The sequence below is a fragment of the Amblyomma americanum genome, chromosome 3, assembly GCF_052857255.1.
Source record: "Amblyomma americanum isolate KBUSLIRL-KWMA chromosome 3, ASM5285725v1, whole genome shotgun sequence".
NCBI classification, from domain to species: Eukaryota; Metazoa; Arthropoda; class Arachnida; order Ixodida; family Ixodidae; genus Amblyomma; species Amblyomma americanum.
The window spans coordinates 181,207,106-181,222,087 of NC_135499.1; the positions used below are offsets into that span (position 1 = coordinate 181,207,106).

Below are 14,982 nucleotides of genomic sequence, written 5' to 3' on the forward strand. Positions count from 1 at the left end.
CCTGACCAACTGTCAGTATTTTGTTAAGCTTGGTGTCGTAATATTTTGTCCTAGTAAAAGTATCGGTTACTGAATCCATCTACGCATCATGCCTCCGGTCTACGGCTAATGAACCCTGTCTCTATCACCGGTAAGCAGTCCGAACGCGCGAACGTCATCAGCAGTCCGAGCCCCAATCCTCAGCCAGACGTTGCTTGTAGCAACGACCATCCCTTCAATCAAGTGAACACTATACATAAGTTACTTCACTAACACCTTCTGCCCGAAAAAAAAAGTTGCCCACTGTGATAGCTCCACAACAAAACCCTAATTATAAGCGTTAACGAAGGCAGAGAGGCCTTTTAATGAAGAACATAGATCTCGGCTGGCATTTCAAAAAATGCTAACTTGCTACTTACTGTTCGGGATTGGTTTTGCGAAAAAAAGGCTGTGACAGAAGGGTGAAAAAAATTGTTGAACTCAAGAAATATACGTATATCAATAATATGCGTTCATTGAATCGGGGTAAAAATATTTCGGAAGAGAACGTGAGTAGTTTTTATACTGAAGCAAGAAATCCATGCTATGAAGTTAGGCAGACAAAATATTTAGTGTGCTGCAAACAAATAAGTGCAATAAACGAAGGTTTTGAAGCTTGTCGATTAGTGAAATGTCCTCCTGCTCTAGCAGCATGAAAATTTGTTGGAAAAGCCTGGTCTTTGTAGCAACCACATTTTCAATATTGGGCCGGTGATGTATACAGCTTGAGAGATAAACGAATGAAAAAGACAGTGTGGGGCGCTGCTGCGAAAGTCAGGCCCAGGGACCTAGAACACAATTCACTCATAGTGTAAATTGTGTGAAGGTCTTTGTTTTGCTCTAGTTGTGTGCCAATGGTATTCTTTATAAGCTTAAAATTCTAGCAAATTGTTCTGCGCTGTTTAGGTTAAGCAACAGCTCCCATAATTCTGACCGTTCACTTGAACTAATCTGTATCGGAAGCTGCTTGTGAACGCGGTCTGCATTCGCGGAGTAATGATGGCAGATTCCACATGGTGAGGAAACCTGCGCGCAGTCTGGATTAAACCACATGACTAAATTTGCTCCTGCAGAGATAAAAAATTTAGAAATTAGCTTGACAGCGTTTCCTTCTTACTTTCCGTGCTAATCATTTTACTCACTTTGCAAATGGCTCTTTGGCTATATCTGTTTACGTGCCCACCACGCTGAGCCGGTATTGAAATGTGAGCGGTCATTACGGCACAGTTCAAATTAGTGGCACGGATAGTCAATTCTTTGGCAGCAAAGCCGCCTAAGAAAAAATGAGAACAAAACCAATGTAACGTATCAACATTGTCTTCGGCCATCGCTCTTGGTATCTTTCTATGTTGTTAGGGAGGAAGTTTTCCAGCAGTCATTTCAGCAATGCATGGCCTCGATGTGGAAGAAACCTATGTTGAGTCTAGTGAACCCACCTAGAGGCCTTGCAGTAAAAAAAGTCCTCCATCGGAAAGTGATGAAGTACAAATCGGTAAGACAGCAAATCAAGCAGGCACAATCTTTACACTTCTATTCACCGCGTGTTTACCTATGGTATCTGGAGGACTGGGTTAAAAACTACTCGAATTAAAAGTAAATAAAACATCTTCGTAATCCACACTATTTTGACGACATTTACCTGATAAGTAACTCAAGACAGCAACTCCAGATTGCTGTTGATGACTTAAAATTTCAAAGCACGACGGTGGAACAAAGAAGCGAGATGAGGAGAACTGAACAATTGTAGCAGGACATTGCCCTGCTAAGTAAAACTGGAGAGGAATTGCAGGATGTCGTTGATGGCTTAAATATTCCAAGCAGAAAGGTGGGACGGAGAATTAAGATAAAGGTAACTAACCATTCTTGAGCTCTCCGGTAAAGGAACCAAATGTTTACGATAGAATGGGAGAAATATGACATAAAAAAAAACACAGGTCTAAAGGCAGGTAGAGGCTACACATTAGGAACTGGTGTGAACAAAAAAACCGTGACATTAGCATTGAGATAGAGTTCATTTCACAGGTACCTGATGGTCGTGTATAGCAAATTAACAGCCTTCCTCAAAATGAAAATATATAATAGTTGCACTTTGTCGGCACGTACGCAAGGGGGAGAAACTGGGAGGCTCAAAAAAGGATTGATATTAACTTGAGTATAGCGCACCACGCAACTGAAAGGAAGGTGATAGCTACAATGTTTCGAAACTGGAAGAGAGCTCAATTGATTTTTGATCGTACGAAGGTTAGGTGAGAGTAATAAGAAACAGGCGTGCGCTGGTCATGTAAAACATACAGCTGATGTAAAACATACAGCTGATGGTCGCTTTGGGCAATGGAAGGGTCCCCAAGGGAAACCTAACGCAGCCGGCGGTAGCAGAGAGACATGTAGATGGCCGAGACAGCGCACTTCGCGAAGTTAACGAGCCGCTTCTCGCGTAGGAGGGAGTTAATTGGAAATGCACAGGAGTGGCAATTGGGCGGTTGTGCGGGAAACTGGGCTGACAGTGACGACGATTGGATCGGAGACCTCTTTGACACCGACCACGCAGATCTGTTATGAACACAGCAGACGGGGAGAGGAGACAATTATATGACGGGAAGATTTACTTCATGAACCGGCCTCATCTCTCTGTGACTGATGTGCAGGCTCCGGTTTTTTATACTGTTGGCTGCTTTACAAATCAAGCTTCACAAAAAGAATTACGAACGATTTGGATTGTGAACACAACTGCGAAAAACGAATCTGAAGTCAGTGATACCATCCATTTAGAGTTCCATTATCGTGGAAGCATATAAAGCTGAGAGGCGCATGCTGTACCCTGTCCTATCGCAGACACTGAAGATAGAGAACCTGCAGTAAGCCAGTTGCTCTGCGCTAAAATGGCCAGGTTTCTTGCAGCTTGCCTAGCCACTGTCTGCATCGTGCTGCTGTCTCCTCCGCTGACTTCCTGCGAAGCAAAGCATGACACTGTGGACGCCTTTAAGGTAAGTTTTCCTCCACCTGGTATACCTGGCCAAACCACTGTGGAGCAATTCCGGTCAATTCCACGGTGATTTGTAGGCTTCAGAGCAGCGTGTAAATTAACGAAACAAACGCGGGTAATGTATAAAAAACCCGAAGTGGTTAAGATGGGACAATTGTCAATTTTTACAGGCCTTAGAGCGTGCAGCTACGACTACACAAACTTTTTTCAGTGCAATGAGCCAGAGCTCCTATTGAAAGTTGCTGAACATAATAACAGCCGTCCAGTACGACGTGAAAACTGAGTCCGATCAGTAGGACAACGTTAGGAAAGCTATTTAACCGCTAGTGAAATGGCGGCAAAATTTTTTCGCCTACCGTAGTGCTGCCTCGAAGCAGTCCTTCTACAGCGCTTGCGGCTCTAGCTTTGTCCTCAGGGTTTAGAGAATAACTTCGATGTGAATAAATAAAAGGCGTGGCAACATTTCACTTTCGGTTAACGCCTCAACAGCACCGTGAGCGAACGCATGAGGGTGGAAGCGAAAGAATGAGGGGAAGAGGGAGACTCCGTATTGAGAGGGCTCCACATTAATGACGGCAATCTGGGATTCTTCAACGTTCGCCGAAAAAGCACAGCACGCGGATGTCTTTTATATTTCGCCTCCATCAAAACGCGCCTACAGCGGGAGGAATTTGAACACGCTACCTTCAGCATACCAGCCGAACGGCTATCCACTGAGCGTCCGCCAACCAGAGGTAGAAGATCAGCAGCAGCCAAAAACAGAGCCACGGCGAAAGTAAACAGTTCGCGAGTGAAGGAAAAAAACGATGGTCGCTTTAGGTAGTTAGGCGAAAAGCGAATTAGGCGCGCTAAGACTTCAGTATTCAATTCGGTTCCGGTGTTCAGATCCAGTAGTCACGGGTAGCATTTGTTCGGAGAGCGATTATGGGCTAATGTGCATATATGCAGAATAGGAATATACCTACAACTCCTTGTGCAGTGGTGCAGCGGTCAACCGATGCGCCACTGACCTTCTATGCCAGGTGCTGCCATCGGTGGGACTTGAGTTGCTTGAGTTGGGTTGCGATCTAGGTTTCTCTTCCCGTACAGCCTCTAACGATTAATGGAGCTAGTGTCTGACACGGTGGGCACACTGCTCACCTACCAAGCACTCGATGAAGCAAAGCAAGCTTGAGACAGACAAGCCATCCCACAACGGGGTAAATGAGGGGAATGACGGTTAAAAATGCTATACAGACTGTTGCAACGTTAGACGCTCACTCTGCGAAAGCTGCATGTTATGGGTAAATGCTGCAGGCTGTGCGGGCTTATAATTAATTTTGATTAAATAAAGAAAGTACATCATAAAAGCTCGGTATTGAAATAGCAAGACTAAGTATGTCATCTCTGTTTCAAATGCCAATGCGAATAAACGAGCGGTGTAACCGAGCGAAGCTTTTTACGGTGCACGTTTAATCTTGCAATAGTCTATATTATTTCTTTAATAATAATAATTGGTTTTGAGGGGGAAGGAAATGGCTCAGTATCTGTCTCATATATCGTTGGATACCTGAACCGCGCCGTAAGGGAAGGGACAAAGGAGGCAGTGAGAGACGAAAGGAATAAAAGACGTTTTGTTCCAACTTACGGTAACAAGCAAAGGCTATGTGTGTACAGTACGTGTTATAACATGTAAATAGCTGGCAAAGCTTTCGAAAAACATGCATTCTCGGCTATGCGATAAACGATGGTCAAAGCTAGATAGAGGCATATCTGAACCTTATGTGCTCCAAAAAATGGTTGCCGGTATCTGGGATGATATCGCTGGTTCAGCTTCATTTAAGACCTGGCTAATGCCTCAACGCTCTACATAAAATAAGACGCAGACGTTTTAGTTATTGTCGTGCTCATAAAAGGCAGTACGAATTCCCACCGCCGTCTATGTAGGTGGCGGGGTAGTCACGTCTTTATTGCCATGGTAAGCAGATCTTTACTGCCACGGGTAAAAATCGCTGCCATACCAAAAAATTCTCTTTTATAAATTCTTTGTATGTTGGTAATTAATTCTGATGCCGCATATGCGCTTATTTGGCCAAGTAGCTTTACACTGCCGCAAAGAAAATGTGGCCCATAAAAATCAGAAGAATGTTCCTATACCGATATAAAGGACATATTGTATGTGGCCATGCTGTGGGATAAAATGATAATGCCTATGTTTCACCGCAAATCGTGTGTACATGTTCCTTTATGTGATTTTCAATGCATAGATAAAATACTAAATTATCGTACGAACATTTATAGCAGCGCTTTATTCTGCCATTTTCAGGTAATACCTTTTTCTATACCACCATAACCTCCGTATCCCGTTTAATCAGTTGTCGATCACTATAAGGGCGGAATGATTTCAATGTAGCGTGTTTTGGGGGAATTCCAAACGTGCTACAAACGCAGCCGTCCAACTTGTCAAGGTAGTCGGTCTTATACACATCAGGTGATATTCCTCTATGTCTGCCTATGTGAGCGAGGTTTCAGCGAGTTTTCAGTGCACATCTTCAAACTCCTTTAGGTTAGTACGCTTGTAAGATTACCAGGCTGACCTCTCTAGTCCCCATTAAAGAACGTAACGTTCTCATCTAATGTTGAGTACGTTGAAGTAAGAAAATATTGAAGGAGTAATGAATTAATAGGATTTTGGCATTGGTACAGCCAAAGGCAGCCTTATGGCTACCAATTAAGTCTTATTTTCAAGTCGTCTGCTCCCTTGGGAATTCTGTAAACACCATGGATTGGATCCACTTCAGTTGCGAGTTGTTTCAGTTCCTACACTGATTTCCTCAGCGTAGCAGCGGCATCTCTAGCCATTTGAGTTGATTAATTGCCGATGCGGCTGCCCTCGTCCAGAAATAATTTTTCTTTTCATCTGTGGCCAGGAACGGTGATGCTACTGGGGTTCAAGGGCTCTCGGCCGTCTGATCCACTATCCTCCCTACTTTAATTGCTGTAAATAAAGTGTTCATAAATCAATCAGCCGTAAATTTGATAATAACGGTACAACTTTCTTTTGTAGCCGTATGGCTTAAGTCGTGTTCATGCTGCATGGTTGGTCACCGCCCTCTGTGTTAGACCGTTCCATTTTTAAATATGGTTACTCGGAGGAGACCACAATTTTCAAGCAAAAGCTTCAAAATGCTACGTAAAGCTTATTTCGTCGTGCGTTGCCGGTTGACCTTCAAGTGAGCCAGAGGTCAAGTGTGGCTGTTAGCCTTACCATATGTGGTCCACCATGTTGTCGCACTACTTGACCTTTGACCTTGCGATTCACCGGTAGAGGGCAAAGATAAGGCCGCAGTGTTCATTGGGTGACCAAGCTCTCCCGATGAACCATTAATTTAACTGCCACCTGCCAGGGTGCCAGGGTGGGCGCGCTGCATATCTAGTGTGTGGAACGCACTCAACACAACAGACGCCAAGCCGCGTCTACATGGCCGATACACCACAGCTTTCGCTCCCTAACCAGGTTCAGCAGTAGTTAAACCGCAGCTATTTTTTGCCCTCTCTTGTGCAGGAACGTCGAATAAAGAACAGGGGGTGCGCGGAGAGAGTACGAAAATTTCACTTATTTTGCCCAAGACTATAAAAGAAGGTGAATAAGGGACTCAATTTTTTATACATAAGCTAGCTGTTGTACCTTCGAGATTTTTTCTTATCTTCCAAAGACGTTTCCCTCTATAATGTAGTGCTGTTAAAGAAGGAGAGGCCGTACTGACAGTCTCTGAAACGTGATGAGGATAGAATTTTTTTTATTGCCCTCACTAAAAAAAGCAGTAGCTAGAGTGCGTTTTTAATGTATGGGTGTCGATCGGCCCACACGAATTTTGCCTCTTCCTTCAGAAAAGTTTCCATTTATAGTGGAAGCCTCGTTCGGAAAGGCGCGATCACTCTGCCATTTGACGCCTTAGGAAGGGCGGGATAGGTGAAAAATTTTTTAGATTTGATCTCCTGAAGAATGCATGCAAATATCATATATAACATATATAAGAATTGGAGCTTTAGTTTAGAATAAATCTACTACCACGCACATTTGCATTTTCAGATCTTCGAGAATTTTCCTTCTGCTGTCGCTTTGTACGACATCGACCAAGATGGAGACCTCGACTGCATGACAGCGGAAAGGACAGAACTTTCAAACAATCCGCGACACGCAACTTACATTTTGTCTCTCAAGGGCCTCAACGGGCATCAAGCGTATGTTTTAAATGAACCTGAAGGTGGTTCTTTTCAGTCACAAAATATTTGGCTTTCTCCGTGTGTTACTAACGGCAGCTGCATTTTATTGTACAAACGTGTGCATGTTCTTAAGAGCTAAAATGCGCATCCTTGTTTTGTTCGTAACGCGTATTTCAGACAAGAGTGCTACGAAAGAAAACATTTCTAATAATAACGCATTATATATGATCACACCTTTGGTTGTGCCTCTTCCGCAGAGGAATTTTCCAGATGAATGAAGCCACTATTAATTCTTCAATAATTTAGAGTATTTTGGATACAAACTTTCTAACTCGTAGTTACCCGAATAGACTTGAAGCCATTGACGGCAAATTTCAAGTGAAAATTTTTCTACTGATAATCTCAAGGTGCATAATACTATGAATATTGTTTCTTAACCTTACCTTAAATTTGGGCATATTAGTCATATGTCGTTCGAGAGAATCACGCATGTTTCATAACATGATATGTACCGTTGATGCTCTTTGATTATTTATAATATTTAGCTGAGTACAGATACGAAGGCCTTCACAGTTCTACAGTAAATTCTACTGAAGTAATCACATATGTATTCACATTGCATTAACTTCCAATTCTTTTCCAGTTACGGATGTTCAAAATATAAACGCAAAACAAACTAGATGATCTGCTTGCCTGCTAGGAGAAATTTATGGCCTCCGAAGTCTTTAATGTATATTTATACCAACTTGCTATGAAATATAATCTAAACGCTAATCCTAAATGAACATTCATTAATTGCAACAGACTCCTCTACACCTCCGGCGTACCTGAAAAGCAGCGTAAGCTTACGACAATTGCCACCATCTGTCAAAAACGGTAACAAAGTCACATAATAAATGGGTGTGTCCGACAGTTTCACTTCATCAATGCAATGGAGCAGAAATTTCTTCATGGCCCCCGATATATTTCTAACAGTCGGTGCTTGAAGAGGTCATGTCTAGAAAAATTTCTAAGTCAAATGAAGCTCATATGTTTCACGACAGATGACTGGAGTTGGCAAGTCCTCTTATTAACCCGCGGGTAGCAATTATTGATGTGCAGATTTTGACACTGAATGCAGGCGGAACATAACTTTTCACATAACACCTGGACCGACGCCTGACATAAAGCTCTTCACCGTTAACGAAGGTAAGTGTGAAACTGTTTTACAGCAGGGAATATCTCAGTCCAGTTCGCGTAGTTTTGCGTCGTTGTCGACAGTGCTGTCGCGTCCACATGTGCCCCTGTCCTAAATATCCCTGGGATAGAGAGAGAAAAGAGTGCAGATGGAAGAGAATAGAAGTAAAAGCAGCGAGGAGCCTGGACATACGGCGGACCATATCGGGATGTTCCTCGCAAATGAAGCCGATGTGGAGTGTCGCGCTCGGAACGCTGCACGTATGCGGATGGCGGCGACATGGCATACATTCTATCTGGCTGTTGCGAAAGCATCACCGGCCTTCAGGTCTATGGAGAGGCTGCAGCGCGCGTCAAGCTTTTCCATATTTCCTCTAATCTCTCTTTCTTATAACTCTACTCTGTTCTCGCATGAAAGCTTTAGTGGCACTGGAGGCCGCAGTGAACAGGCCAGTGCTGTTTCCTTTACCCCCTTCAAGCGAGTGATGTAATAAATGCACAGGATGAGACACTGCAGCCAACACCATGCGACAGGTCCACGAGCCTACGTACGCTCTCACTACGCTGCCCGTAACCAAGTTGCAAAAAAAGATCCTCATTCCCGCGCCCACAAAAATGAATTTATGTATCATGAATAGTCGGGGACTACATATTACTTATCTTTTTCATCTTCTGTTTTTTTCCTCATTGTTACATGAAGGAAAACTAAGCGCATTTGGTTTGTGTTTAATCAGATGGCATATGATTAATAAAGGCACTTGCTCTATGATTCCTGCTTTCCCGGGTCCCTCTCCCTAAGTAATGTATTTCGTAATTTCAATCTTTTTTTTACGCAGGTCGTGTAATAACAAATTCTTGTTAGTTTCATAATAAGTGTAAAAATCACAGTTACGCCCAGTAAACACCTAATGAATTCTAATATTCCGCCCTCCTAAATTTAAAACTCATTTCGGCGTGCACATCAACATTCCCATACAGATCATTTACTCGTGTGTGCTGAAGCAGACCACCTCTGGGCATACTGCGCTGAGAAATTTCCTCTCAGGTTTGCACGAACAGTATGGAGTTCCTAAAACTACAATATGGGGTCGTTCACATGGTCATCGCTTTCACATTTATAGTGTCTGATCATTGAAGTACATATGCCGCAAACTGCGCGGCCCTGTCCCGAGTAATGACCGTTTTGGTCACATGGGTTACACTAATCCGGGACCCCGTGTCGTTTAGAACATCAATCAATCAATCAGTCAATCAATCAATCAATCATGTTTATTTAACATCATGTCGATGTTGGGTGCGCCGACAAAAAGCCATTGGGAAGGCTTGACGAGGCCGACGCACCCCACAAGGGCATTGCAGTGGTACACAACATGGTAGCACTCCGAGGGATAAAAAAAGGAAATGAACAAAAGTAACATATTTGGCATTAGCTGTACATCAATTCGGACTCCTTATTTAGTTGATGTGGGAGAGTGTAGCTCAACATTTGATAACCATAATTTGTTCGCATCCTAGGCACATACCATTTGGGTGTCGCACGTGTAGTGTAATTTGGCTCATTGCATTGTAATCTTGTAATCAGACATTACAAACCAGGTTCCTGCCATAAACTGCCATGAATATTTATATCAAATATGCCAAAAATCTAGAAATTCAATATATCGCGATTATTATTATTTATGAAAACCGCGTGAATTTTAATTTTTTAATAAATATCCACTCGCAAATTCAGTTCGGCCGCGAACATGTCTTTCATAAGGTATCCCAAGGTATTCAATATTCGGAATTAGTTTTAAAATCTTTCTTTTTCAGTGTTTACTGCAGACTGCTGAGCTTACCTAAAAACTCCACTTGACCAAAATAAACAGAAGCCTCACACTTCAGCGTACCTTAAAGCATACAGCCCTGCTGGGAAGTTTTAAGGTACAAAGATGTGCTCTAATCTGCTTCATGGACTCTTTGTAGATTATGACCATGAGCTACAAGGCCGTTTCATATACACGGACTACGTCAACTGCGCAATCGACGAGTTTCCTATCGACAATCGTCAAGGTGAGCCCATGCGTGTCCAACAGTCGCAATTTTAAACAAACACAAGATGAAAAAAGAAACAGCCCAGAGGAACACAAATAAACTTTCGCGAACTAAGTATTTTCGGACTGCTAGGTTTCTGCTGTAGATCCTTCAAACCAACTTGCATAAATGAGTGGCATCGGTCAGATGGCGGCCGTTGCCAGGTAATACTAGGAGAATGGCCTTTAAAAGTGTTGCATACAACAGGAAAAACTTGCTTTTAGCTGCGGCATTGGTCTTTTGAAAGCCACTTATTGTCTCCACGAGTTGTTAAAGCCACTTCGTTGCAATCGTTACATGAGAATGCTTTCTTCAAAGCGCCTGGCTTCTTCTTCATGCTAAATTATGCAAATTTTTCCACCATCCCCAGAATGCATACTGTGGGTAAATACTGAAGTAAAAGACAATGTTCCCCAAAGCTGCTTGGACCAGTTTCAAGAAAACTGCGAGAATGGAGTGCTGGCCTACGACGAAGATTCCTGCGGACAGCTGTTACAGTGAAAGCCGGACGGTGACGGATGCATCTCTTCGAGATATGAAGATTTAACCTAAGACACAGATGGGGAAGCTTGAATAAACATTTTTTCGCAATCATTCTCTCTTCCGTGGTACTAAATTCTTCCGAAATAATTCCGTTTTGGCGTTTACAAATTCCCGCAGCGCTCATACCCGGGAGGTAGCAAGCCGTTTTTAAAGAGTAAAGAAACTTTGTTAAAAGGAAAAATGTGACGAAACAGATCTTGCTGGCAGTTATGGCGCCAGCGTCCACTCCATTATTACACCGCCGTCACATTCCCGGAACCACCGAGCGCGGCTACACTCATGAATTCAACACTTGAGAGCGCTGCTCTTGCGGCGCTTACGCAAGTGGTGGCCTGGGAATCTTCAAAATGCGCGAGCTTTCTTTACAAAGCGGAAAAACCTGATCTCTTGCATAAAGAAATAAAAAGCAGGAGGGGCCACTTAAGCTCCACCTTGAGGTTATGACGTGACAGCCTTAATGAATTAATGCACATTTAGGCGGAACTGGTCATTCTTTATTTTCATACATCGCTGGGAGTGCTCGTACCACTCCTGGCGCAGTGGTGCACCGGTTGAGCGATGCATTGCTGCCCGACAGGTGCCTGCCCCGGCAGGTGGCCACAAGCCACCGGTGCGGTTTGTGAGATGTAGTTTGCAATTGCTGTGCAGCTTCTCAGTACCAGTCATTAATTGCAGTGCCTAATGCCATGGCGGGCAGGTGGCAACTCAGGGGTCACGTCAGGAGATTTGCATGATGATTTTTCGCTCGCGCCACCGCCGCCTGCGACGGCGACAAGTTTTACGCACATGTATAGAACCTTAACATTATGGCTGTGAAAAGTGATGAGATCATGCCCAACATTTATGGGCAAAAAATTTGAATATTGAAAATCTGTAAGGCAGAGTTATGGAAATACTGAAGGCCATGGTTCCTTCTTCCCATGGGTAGCAAAATCTTTCTTTTAAATTTCTTCCCTCGCTCACATCAAGCTGCTAAATCACCCTTGGAAAACGAATAGGGGAATGTTTATGAGGGTAGCAAAAACGTCAATAGCTGAAAAAAATGCACGCCTGGCGATGGGAGGTCTGCCAATATACCGGGTGTTTCACCTAAGACTTTACAAAATTCTTGTAAAAAGGCTGTTTGTGTTAGCAAGAAATTTTTTTTTGCATTGACAGCATTGCCAGCGGCGTAGAACATCAAAATACAGCTAAACCTGCTAACTAGCAGGATATTTAACTAATATTGAATAGTTAACTTTTTACTATCACTGTCCGGCTCCTTAATTAGTAACAGGCGTGTAGCCCACCGTAATTAAAGTCTATATCAGGGTTCAGAATTTTGAAAATGCGGCTGCATTCAAAGCTGTGGCCCAACAAAATTTTGGTTAAATCGCGCCAAAATACATGCGCTTCCGAGAAGGTTGCAGGCAAAGCAACCTGTCCTCTGCATGTAACTAATCGAAAAAGCCAAAATTTGATCGGCCACAGATAAGATCAGATTGTAAAAACTGGTATGAATAATATTTAAGGTGAGCTATACGTTTCTTAATAATTAGGGAGCTTAACCGTAAGAGTTAAGAGGTTAACCATTTAATATCAGCTAAAGATCCTTCTAATTAGCACGTCTTAGCTGTATTCTGATGAATTACACCATGACAATGCAATGTCGAAAAAAGCGCTCGTCTATCTCAAAAGGCTTCCTTTTAAACATTGTGTAAAGTCTTAGGTGAAACACGCTGTATTAGTTGTTAAAATTCAATCTTACAATTCATAAAAAAATTGATTTCATAAACTCATTCGGAGACTTTTACGGCGCACGCTACAATTTGTCACTGAAAAATCTCCGAGTAACTACATAAAATGGTCAGAATGGCTGATGCTGGCTTCAGTTGTCTAGCCTCGCTACGTTTTGACATTTGGCTTAAGTTAACAGGGGCACTATATATTGACTTTCTTCGGCTATTTGTTGGTAGTAAAAGTGCAGAACTTCTAAATGTAACAGTGCGGCACACAAAGTGTCTGGCAGATACCACCCTTAGGATATCTGCAACATTCGCGCAGTGCCATCAGTTCACCGTCCTTTTTCTGTCTGATTATAAGATGTGAAGAAAAATTTCCCTCTGTTAACGTGAAGCATGTCGAAAATTTAGGGCAAAACTTTTGATAATTGAAAACTGTAATATGCTTTTGTTAATAATATTGAAGGTAATTGTCCATTCTTCGGATACGTAACAAAATCTTTCTTTTACAGAATTTTCATTGAGCTCATCGAACAGTTAAGACTGCCATAAAAAACCAATGAGAATCGGTTTTGGCAGTAGCAAAAACGTTAATAGAAAGAAAATGCGGCAACGCCGTCGGGTGATCTGCGTATATAATGATTGTTCTAGTAAAATTTTACATAATATAAAAAAACTACGTTCATAAAGTTTCCCGCTCAAATTTTTTTTTGAACGGAATTGTCAGGTATGTGCAGAAGGGTTAAAATGCATTTTTTATGGCCGCTTGTATGCAGGCGCAGCTTGGTGCGCGCAAAATGTAGCCCATCGTAAGCAATATCTATACCACTTTTTAAAGTTTCGTAAACGCGGTTGCCGTCGGCGCTGCAGCGCAACAAATTTTGCTATTTTTACGACTTCCGTGCACTAGGCATGTTGCTTTGCCGGCAAGCTTCTCGAAAGCTCATGTATTTTGGCACGGTGGAGCAAAAAGTTCTTAGGCCACAGCGCCGAGGGTAAACGCGTTTTCAAAACTTTAAAAACTCATATGCATATTACTTACGTTGGGCTACACGCCTCTCAATAATTAAGAAACCTAACCGTTATAGTTAAAAACTGAGCTAGGCAATATTAGTTAAAGTGCTGGTTAGCACGTCGCAGCTCTATTCTGATGTATTACACTGCTGGCAGTGTTATGCCAAAAAAGGTGTCCCTGTAATTCAAAAAGTCTATTTTAAAAAGTGTGTAAACTCTTAGGTGAAACACCCTGTATAATTGTGCCTCGATCCAAGTTTCTTTCAGAGGCTGCATCGAGGCGCACTACACTTGCATCTCCGCACAACGCCGCCTCCCGGGAGAGACAGTTATGATATTTCAGTCAGGCTGGTTGTGCTGTTTTTTGCGCGCATATGCAGCCTCTCTTGCCCCCAGGGCTCTAGAAGCACCCGACCTGACTGTTGTGTTTCTTATTACATGGAATAGGACGTTTAACAAAATGTAAACACCCTGGAGCTTGCTGCCTTCGCGGCCAGCCACTTCCGCGCATTTTATCGCGTTGGATTCCGTTTTCTTTACAGCTGTTACGACTGCGCGGCCCGCTTCGCAAGACATTCTGTCTCACGTGCTGAACAATTAAATGCCTTATGCCAGGCGAAATTTAAACCTCGTTCAGCCTGCCGTTGTCCGATCATTTGTGCCTTCCACCTCAAAACTGTACATTTCTCGGAGCCACGTGGTCTTCACTGTGTGCAGCTCGGTGCACACCGTGCTTCTCGGCGTGTCTCTGTTTATTCAGCTCACTAATTATGCGCTTTCGCGTCATTATGCATGCTTTCCTTATTACCTCTGTACAACACACCATTCTCGGTTCTTGTGAGCACTACAGCTGGGGAAGGATTACGTACACCAAGCCACGCAGCGCAACAGGTGGCAGGGCAGCTCGGTGCACTGAGTTCACTGCACTCCTGAATCCTTGCTCTCGAATGCCCCACTGGACTACTTACGTCAAGCAGCTTTGCGTCTCTCCTGCTGGCACTCACGTGATGCGTACATTGAGCCCGTTTGAATAAGAAAAAAAAAAGGGGGGGGGGCATGTTAGGGTATGTGGGGGAGAAGCCAGCACTCCATGGTCTCAAGCTGCCTTTCACCTATTAGCCTCTTGTTTTAAGTTGCTCACTTGAGAGATTTTTTTATATATATGTTGTCTGCTGCCTGACCAAAATTCCGTTTTATACCTCTTATTGGCCGGATTTAAAGCACAGCTATTCTGCGGCACATCCATGA

At 43.1% G+C, this 14,982-nt stretch overlaps 1 protein-coding gene across 1 annotated transcript; it reads left to right on the forward strand.

The window, feature by feature from the left end:
• The first annotated feature begins 2,824 nt into the window (after nt 1-2,824).
• LOC144125558 (uncharacterized) lies at nt 2,825-11,050 on the forward strand. Its single transcript, XM_077659045.1, has 5 exons — nt 2,825-3,002; nt 7,074-7,225; nt 8,328-8,395; nt 10,349-10,435; nt 10,827-11,050. The coding sequence occupies exons 1-5, from the start codon at nt 2,898-2,900 to the stop codon at nt 10,955-10,957; spliced, it is 543 nt and encodes a 180-aa protein (XP_077515171.1). The 5' UTR covers nt 2,825-2,897; the 3' UTR covers nt 10,958-11,050.
• The last annotated feature ends 3,932 nt before the right edge of the window (nt 11,051-14,982 follow it).